This window comes from Palaemon carinicauda, chromosome 1, assembly GCF_036898095.1.
Source record: "Palaemon carinicauda isolate YSFRI2023 chromosome 1, ASM3689809v2, whole genome shotgun sequence".
NCBI lineage: Eukaryota > Metazoa > Arthropoda > Malacostraca > Decapoda > Palaemonidae > Palaemon > Palaemon carinicauda.
The window spans coordinates 232,894,455-232,904,454 of NC_090725.1; the positions used below are offsets into that span (position 1 = coordinate 232,894,455).

At 35.7% G+C, this 10,000-nt stretch overlaps 1 protein-coding gene across 3 annotated transcripts in view; it reads right to left on the minus strand.

Moving 5' to 3' along the window:
• Nucleotides 1-10,000, minus strand: part of bs (blistered) — a 569,070-nt gene that overhangs the window by 46,421 nt on the left and 512,649 nt on the right. The window contains exon 4 of one of the 3 annotated variants that reach the window (XM_068387965.1): nt 5,902-6,000. The exons of 1 other annotated variant lie outside the window; for it this stretch is intronic. In XM_068387965.1, the coding sequence (XP_068244066.1) occupies nt 5,902-6,000 (99 nt within the window). Of the gene's footprint in view, nt 1-5,901; nt 6,028-10,000 lie in introns of all 3 variants that reach the window. One more of the 3 variants, XM_068387962.1, reaches the window with a different exon arrangement.

Below are 10,000 nucleotides of genomic sequence, written 5' to 3' on the forward strand. Positions count from 1 at the left end.
GCTCAAGTAGGTACCAACCAACTGAAGTGATTTTCCTTCCGTTCCAGACCATCTTAGGACAGTAGAATTTAGTGCCCAGAAGACTGTATAATCTGGTGTCTGCCATGTTCTCTTTGGAAGTGGGAGCTCTCAGTCAACTATCTCAGCAATGGTACTTACTTTGTAATCTTACTTACGAGGATTTGTCAAAACTACATTCAAGGCAAGTGCTGGTTGATTGCAATCTGGAAGGTTGAGGTAGGGAAATTTTTATATAATGACCCTCTATGTAAATCCCCTTTCCCTCACACTTTAATGGATAAAGATAATGCAGAGGCAATGACCACTTCACTTTCAGAGAAATGGTGCAAAAGATAGCAAACCTACCTAAAAAAAGAAGAAACCCCTCTTTCAAAAGTCTTTGGTATATAGTAGGAGACAACAACAGTTCCAGAAGCAACCAGCAAAAAGACCAGCCCTACACACCCATCTTAAGCCTCATTATAAACCTAAACAAGAAGAGGCAGGAAAGTCATCCTGCTCGGGCAGAGTTCCAAATCCCTGGTCCTTTGGGATTTTTTTTCCAGAAAAAAAATGGGTAACTGGAGGAACACTAGGGGAAACTGGGATGCTGTCCGGTCTCATAGAGGCAAAAGACCTCATTAATGAATCTCCTATGGTCAGGGGTCGTTTCTATCATTTTCAAGAACGTTGGACTTTTTCTCAGAGGGTACAAAGCAGTCTCAAAAGGTCCGGATTAGTCATGGATTTCAAAACCCTTTCCACCCCACCATTTTGTTCAGACCAGAACCCTGGAACTCACTTACTTTGTAAGCAAAATGCTGAAAAAAAGGAGCCATAGAAAAATGCGAATTCTTAAAATTCCAGGGCAGACTATTCAGAGAGAAGAGTTATCCCCAACCTGCCTCGTCTCAACAAGCACATCAGATTCAATGCATTGAACATGGCGACCATCATACCCATCCACCAATTACTACACTGCGTGGCTTAGACCTATATCATGAATTTAAAAAAAAAAAATACTTAATGGTAGATACTCAATGCGCTCCACCCCAACCTTACCTAGGGTTTTGACTTGGGAGGGGTTCATACAGGCTCAAAATTATGCCTTTTGGCCTCAATATGGCCCCCAATATGGCCCCAATAGTGTTCATAAAACTAACAAAGTCATTTATCAAACTCCTGTGGTTGACTATTGGGATGACTGGTTAGTTTAGACAAATATGAAAGAATAATGCCTCGGGTACACAAATTGAGTCCTGAGATTTCTTCAGGATATAGGTTTATTGATCAACTTAAATTCAAGACTAGTTTCAAGAAGGTTCATTTAATAGGTCTTTATTGCAATAGGTCAAAAGCCACTAAGCCTGTCAAAAGCATTTCAGTAAAGAATTCTAAACAAGGTCAAATTATTATTTTTTTCAAAACCACTTCTCCCCAAACAGCAACTGGAGAAGGTCTTGAGCCTTCTTCAGTTTGCTTCAATGGTCGATTCAGTATTGAAAATCAGATGAAGGGACTTCAATTGGGCACAGGGAACAGGAACTCAAAAAGGTTGAGACGATTGGGAACAGTTGCCCAGTTGCTGCCAAAGAATTCTCAGGCGCTTTTCATGTCGGTCCCATTGATCCCTCCCCAATTTCCATGATCCTTCATACAGAGACATTCAGGTCAGGTCAGGGAGGTCATTTAGGGGAGACCCAAGTGTTTCAGAAATGGTCCCCTCATTTCACATTTCCCATAAATATGTTTGAACTGATGGCAGTTTTCCTGACATTGAAGAGGGTCGGTCCAAGATGGAACTCTCATATTAAGATTTTCATAGGCAACCAGGTGGCAGTCTGTTGCATCAGGAGAGCAGGATCTTGTTCAAGAATTCTAAATGTAGTGACTAATTATTATGAAGTTCCTTCAGGAGAGGAATTTGTTCCTCTCCCTATTCCATCTTATGGGTTCTCTCTGTATAGTAGCATACACCCTTGGCTAAGGGCTGTTTCCAAGAGATCCCATAATTGGTTCTGGATCTCCAAGTAGACCTGTTTGCAATGAAAGAGAACCACAATCTTCCACTATACGTAGCTCCAAATGTGGATTCTCAGGTAGTGTTAAGAGATGCCTCGAACCTGGACTGTAACAGGTGGTCCTCAATTTATGTTTCCTATAAAAGGTTCGATTTCAAAGGCTTTGAATATTTTCCTTAAGAACTTTTCGGGAACAGTTGTGCTAGTAGTGCCACATAGGTTGAACAACCTTTGGTATTCAATGCTCCTGCATTTGAGACTAAGACAACACCCTCTTCGTTCAGCAAAGTCGAATCAGAAAGTAGGGAATCAAAATATTTTCGCTTCCTCATTCCTGACCCGGAACCTCGACACTTGGATTTTAACTCTGGTATATACGGTAAGAAAGTTTTAGCTCACAACATGACATATTTCATGGACTGTAAGAGGTCTTCTTCCACGATAAAATACCAGTCAGCATGAAACGTATGGATGTTTCTTCCTGAGGGATAGGTATCGTTACCAGATAACCCTGGACTTCTTGAATTCCTTTTTGGTTCACCACCTTTTTGAGGATAGGAAGCTTAAGCCACAAAAAAATTTTGTCATACAAAACTGCATTGAGAGAACCTTTCAAGTGGACATTTGCCTAACAAAGACTATCTCCACCAATCCCTTTAGTATCTTCATTTCTTGACAGAGCGCTCAAGTTTACAGCCAATGTTGATAATTCCCCATATCCCTTAAAGAGTTACTGCAGAAAACTATTTTTTGATAGCTTTAGATTAGGGTGAGCTTGCAGCATTTTGGAGAGATCAGAAGTTTATCAAATCATTCCTGACAGTCTCCTTATTCTGACTCCAAGTCTTCTATTTTTAGCTAAAAACGAAGCGCCTCTCCATAAGTAGAGCTTTAAGATCGGGCGACGGAAACTTCTGTTCGGTGTCTACCCTGTAATTATATCTGCAGACATCCACGTGTTTAGACAGTTGTCTGTTTAAAATAAAAAAAACCTATACCAACAAGCCCTCTCAAAAGGGGCTACCTGTATTCTAATGATCTCACTTGATAAGAAACCCGATTCTCTCTCCATCCCAAATGTGAGAAAAATTGCTTCCTCGTTGACATTCTTTGCCAATATGCAATTGCAGGACATCCAGAGCTTTAAAGTTTAGTAAGTAGTTAGGGCGTTTATTAGACAATACCTGAAACAAATCCAAGTGGTGTAACATGTATGTGTGGTACTAGGCTCGTTCATGGTGCTATGAGGGAAAACTGGATAGAAGGGCCCTAATAAATCATAATAACATGCGTCCAGTTTTTTCCCCGTAGTTTTCCCTTATAAGATGAGCGTCAGGCTTGTTAATTTTTCTTCTCACCTATACACGCATAATTGAGTTGTTTGTTTCGATGTAAACAGCTGTCCTTTATGGTACATAAATCTACTCAGTTATTGCTCTGGTATTAGTCCGTAAAGACCAGAAAGCACATTAACCACAAAAACTGGCTATGACAAAGAAAAATATATTTTTGGAAAAGTGTTGTGTGGTCACCAGGAGCCTCCCTCCTCCCTAGCCTCATGAAGGTTAGGGGAGACATTTAGTTCTCACTCTGAGTATGGAAAATGGAGGTTTTGCACAAGATAGTTAGCAAGTATTAGTGTTGGTTCTTGGCGATAACGTGTCATTTGATTTCAGTATTGTAGATTCTATGACCATTGAATAGTGCCTGAACTCGTAGGTCTGTCTTATATACACTGAGTCTATGGTTTGCACATTCAAACAGTGGCCATAAAGCAAGGGAGACAATATTTATTTTGGTAATTTATGTCGTACTGGATTCCCTGTTCTAGCCTTTTACAATAAAGTTCTTGGAGACAACAAAGTACCTCCCCAAAAATAAGTTTTTCCTTCATCAAACCCCCATTTTTTTACATATGCATAGATTCTTAAAAACTTCAATTAAAGAAGAGAAGAAGAAACTTGCTACTCTATGCTGGTTGATATGTATACATCTAATTCCCCATGCCAACACAACATAACTTTATCACCATTGCCTTGAATGACTTTTCAAATTACTGGGTCATATTTTAGAATATGGGTAGTCACATCTGTGGCAGGTTTCATAATTACAGTACAGCAACGTAGTTAACTTCTTTAAATTGGCGATTCACGGTAGATAACAATTTAAATAAACTAATACATTATTCACACCATCTTTTTAACAGTAAAGATTGTCGATCATAATTTCTGGTTTCAGTTTTCAGATCTTTATTCCTTATTGCACCTTCTACTATGAATTTCAATTTAGGTGTTACATCATTTTTACTGGATGTTTCAGTAAAATTCCAACACCATTAACATTAGAGGAAGGCCTCATATTGTTTTAAAAATTTAAATACCTTAAAGTTTATTTGCAACATTAATTTTCTTCTATTAAATTTCACTTGAATATTATGAAACTCTTACTAACACGAGTTTTTCTTAACTCTATCTGCATAAGTTAAATTCTTCTAGGGGCAGACGTCTTCATCAAAATTTCAACTAATAATTTCATCTTTTCTGTGAGATTATCAAATTTAGGATAAATTTCCTGACTAAAATTTATTCATAAAATTATCCAACCATAGATAAACAACCCAAAACAAGGTTGCTAAGTCACCAGTTAGCTCTTCTTGTAGATATTCCAATTCAGGCTTTTTCAAAGCAGAAAGTTTCTGCCATTGTTCTCAGCCTATTTCCTGGGGAGATTAACAAGACACAATTCTGATAAATCTAGTGTGCAGAATGCATCCAGTGAATTTATCAACAAATAAGGGCTTCTTGATGGCTGGAACATAGCCTCCATGATGCTATTAACAATAACAGCAAAACAAATCACATAAATGTTGCATTGTAGAATTCCTTCCTGGAGAAATTACTGTACTGTACTTGGTTATATTTCTTCTAACTTTTACATTAATATACTTGTATATGTAAGATATAACTGAACTTGCAGACCTGATTATTTCTCAACTGACGACCATTTTGTTTTATCACATGGCTTCTCCAGATCAAAAAGACTCCAGCTGGATAAGACCGCTAATTTTTATCAAGGAACAAAGGAAGGGTTTTGCAAAGGCATGAGGTTACGTAGACCCATGGAGCTTCTCACTGCATAACACTTCATCTTGTAAAGCTACGAGTTAACTCACTTAGTAAAAAAATCTATGTATAAATTATAAAGCTTACAAGGTTGAATGGAAATTTTTCAAGAAAATACCAATTGTCCAATAACCTACAAGATGTTACAGGCCATATCTAAGGATACAAAGTCCCTGCCCTGCATTTATAAGAAAGGTAGAGGCAAATGTTAAACAATCCAAAAGTTCAAGGAATATTGAAACTCATGAAATAAAGCCTAACTTGCCTAAATTAATGTAGGACTCAAGATGATCTGAATGAACCACTTTAAAATGAATGGATTGCTCATTACAGGCCCCTCTTGCAAATGTGCAGATGCAACTTGGGAGCGAAGGCATTTAAAATGGAAGTTAAATCACCAGCTTCTTTTGCAATTTGGATGAAATCAATTCAACCAGTTACTGTTTAAATGAATTCTTAACAAGAATGATAGAAACACCAGTACTATAATACTACATGGAATATCAATCACATTTTGGGGTCCTTATATTTTCTTTTTAAAATTGAATGTGCCATTAATGATTACACTGATCCTTGTTTAGATATACTTCATAGTACTATCTTCTGAGATTTCCATTCTCATTGAAATTTCTCCTAGAGTCAGACCTTTAAAATCATGATTGTTTTACATGGTTCTGTATATTGACAGAAACAACATTTAATTGTCAATGCCTACTTATTCAAGACATTTTTTTTTCACAGAGAAGTTACATACTAACCTGATAAGGTAGATGCAGTTTTAGTAGTGGTTGTAGTAACAGTAGCTGATGGAGCAGTAGCTACAGAAGTAACAGTTGTAACGTGGGGGTGACTCACAGCTGTAGATAGAGTTGCACGTTGTAAGCCTACAACATGACACCACCATCACAACAGAAGCAACTATTAATTAGTATGGCATTACTTCGATCACATTATTAGTCGACAGCATCTAACTTGGTTCACTTGTAGAGTCAAATCTTACAACTAAAATACAGACATTGCATATTTTCCATACACACAGTCAGCACATTTTTTTTTTTACAAAAGGCTCTAAATAACATGGGATGGTTTTGAAAAATAAAAACATTCTAGTCAATGTGATGAGTATAGCAAATGTCACTAAATTAGTATACAATACGTGGAATTGATTTTCTGGGGAAAAATTGCGGCAATCATTCTAGATATAATTAATTTGAATTTCTATTAGCATTTCAGTGAGATATACCAATGTATCTTTTTTTTCTTTATTGATTACTTTTCCACTTATTAATACAATACCGAGATTTCCATCCTTATACTTATGCACATCAGCAAACTGTATTTACATGACTTCATAAGGTTCATATCTTGCTAGTCGGATAAGATGAACAATTGGTTATTCAGGAAAATAGATTTGATAACCGCTAAAAATTGCAATCCTTTGGATTTGCATTAATGAATCCCTGATGGTGAGCAAGGGGAGGTGTATGAGTACTGTGTGTACTAGTACTAAAAGGCTACGGAATAAATAACATGTGGTATAAGAAACACAATTACCACTAAACTTTACCAGTCTTTCACATTTACAAATAGTAAATATACTTCACGGAGGTAAAATAAGGAAGGGCTTATAGTATACAGACTGAATAAACGTTAAGTGAAAATTCTTATCAAGTTAATTTTTTGCTTCATTATTCATAGACAAATATGTTCCAAGCATTGATGATTTTCATTGTGATATTAGTCCATCATTATAATCATTTTGAAAACAATAGGGGAAGTAGTCAAGACTTGAGGATTCAATTTACTTTGTATTTATTTACTAGCTGACAAGAGCCGAGCCAGTGAATACTTAGTCCATTTCCGGACATGTTATCTTAAGCTCTTTATTTACAGATAGAAGAGAATAGTCCTCATACAACATTCTTTAAAAAAAAAAAAAAAAAAAAAAAAAAAAAAAAAAAAAAAAAAAAAAAAAAAAAAAAAAAAAATTGCTATACTGTACAGCTGCTTAATAAAACATTGGGGAATAGGGAAAGTTTTGGAGTCGATAAATACAGTACAGTATTTTGCAAAATTAATTTTAGCATCGCTTCAATATATAGTTTTATAATTTCAAATGTGTAACTTGGTAAATGTGAAGACTGTTGATGTTCATTTTAGTAAAGATTACAATATTACCTTACCGGTATTTATATAATCTATAAATTTTCAGCATGTTTGCAGGTGGACAAGGTGGATGGGGGTGTAAAGTTTGAAAAAGACAACTGCACATTTTCGTGTACAGTACACAATTTTTCCTGCACCTACAAAATACTGCTTGATATTTTTCCCAGGCGTGATTAAGTGTTGGTGTAAACAAATTTACAGATGTGTTTTACAGAAAAAATGGGCTAATTTCACAATTTTACATCTTGAAACCATTCAACTAGTTCCCATGTATTAACTCAAATCTTCAAGATGCTAACTATTTCACTTCAATATTTTTGTTATGCCTTGTATAAGTCTAGCATAAGAAAAGTGACACTACAAGTGAGACCATACTAATTAAGGTAAAATTCTTTCAAACAACCGGTCTACAAAGGCTTTAGTTGTACTTGTTAGTATTGTATTCAAGGATTTGGTGAATTCCAATGCAAAAGTATACTGATGACAAATAACGCATTCAGACTGTCAATGAGCAATATGCCGTATAAAGTACAGTATTGTCCTCCCATCCTTAAGCAGCTAATTACAGTTCAACTTTATATAATGCAACTATCCTGACCTCCCTCAACAGGGGGCATTTAATAGCAGTAATCTGTAGGAGTTTGCACACAAATGTGATACTAAAAGAAACACACACATAATACAAAAATGAAAGCCAGTTCAAATACTTCATTAAATGCCTGTCCGAAATTAGATGAGAGTGAATATAAAGACTTCTTCTAGAGATAGGGACCTATGTACTTTCACAAGCCATTATTATATGGGAAGAGGAAGAAAAATACAGAAAAATTAACTAAAAACAGATCAACACAGATTTTTCTTGGCCTATGCTACACTATTGATTAAAATCCTTCTATAAATGTTAATGAACTCATCTATACCACAATGAACGGCTATAAACAAACAATAGAAGAAATAGAAAAGTAAAAATATTTAGACCTTATTAATTACAATTCAGACTCACTGGTCTCGTATATCTTCAAAAACATTTTTACCTCAAAGTCTCCTTTTAAAAAGTTTAATATTTGATTAACACAATTCCTTAATTCCCATCTGAATTAAGTATTCTAGCTGTGAGCAAATTGTCTGACACTTCTAAGACCAAACTGCCTTATAGGGGTAGAAGATATTCTTTATCTACCCTCAGCCCGTTAAGAATTCTAGATTCCGTTCCTCAGCTGGCAATGATTAGCAACTGGTATTTTTTAAACTGTTAGTTGATGTAGGAAAGTCTCTGGATCTATATTGTCAGTCTTCTGTGATTAGATACTGGTATAGGCTGCAGAGCTTTCCGAACTCGTTTCCATTTATATCTGCTTGCAGATATATGTATGAGGCTTGGGTCATAAAATCTGGTGTTGGAGCCTGGGAGCCCATTCAGAGCTAAGGAGAGATAACATCTTAATGTAAAAATAGCTCTTACTCAAAATTCCCTGAGTTGTATAGACTCAGAGAAGAACAAATCTTAAACGACAGGATTCTTTCCAAAAGGGCTTCTGCTTTTTTTTAAGATACTATACCAATTACTACTCGCTGGAAACTTCCAGGTCTCTTAGTCAGTACTTCATTCGTAACAGGATAGTAAAAGAAATTTATCATATTTCCATGGACCTTGTGCGCAACATCATCAGGATAATGCTTCAATGTCCAATGCTGGATTTAAATTGGGAGAGCTTAAGAGACTTTTAATCGCATGGAACAAAAGGCAGAGATGGTTTCCCAGATTTCAAAAACATATGATTTAACCAGTCTTTTAGTCTTTAAACTTTGGGGTGTCTTTACATTATCAAATGTAGAAACATAAAAAAATCAGTTTTGGTGGGTCCAAGCTCATGTAGTGTCAAGAAATGAAGAGGCAGACATTATCAAAAGAAGCTAAAGCTAGTAAAATTACTTTCAAGGAGTTATCCCCTTTTAATTATTTGGTAACGACACTGGATTAATAGCATGTATTAAAGTTAGGCAACTGTTCTCTATCAATACTAGCACTTTCTACACTTACACAGAAGACTCCTCTCTTTAATCCCGAAAATGTATGTACTGTAAGTTACCCACTGCCATTCTTCCCCTACACGTTTTTTTTTTTTTGCTTTTGTAAGCCTAGACTTGCTAACATTCACTTTTAATTTTCTCTGCTTACACATACTTCTGCATAACTCACCCTCATACTTTAAACTACGTTCATGATCCCATATTTCATCCCACAGATTTGCACCTACATCTAGTGGCATTTTCTTATTTCCCACATCACTCCATCCTTATACTTTAAATATTATATGGGCATAAACAACACATCCAAGAGTGAGAATCACCCTTTTCACCAAAATAGTTACTATCAACTAAATATTCCTAAGTATGTTTACTCCAAGAAAACTTGTATTTGCTCCTAGCAATGTATTTGTACACATGTATGTATGTATACAGTATATATATATATATATATATATATATATATATATATATATATATATAGAGAGAGAGAGAGAGAGAGAGAGAGAGAGAGAGAGAGAGAGAGAGAGAGAGAGAGAGAGAGAGAGAGAGAGAGAGAGAGAGATCGTACTGTATATATCCTAAATAACCCCTGTATAAACTATTTACTAAACTATATTAAAAAAAAATCCCATTTGAACCTAAAATATCTCACAGGTCATT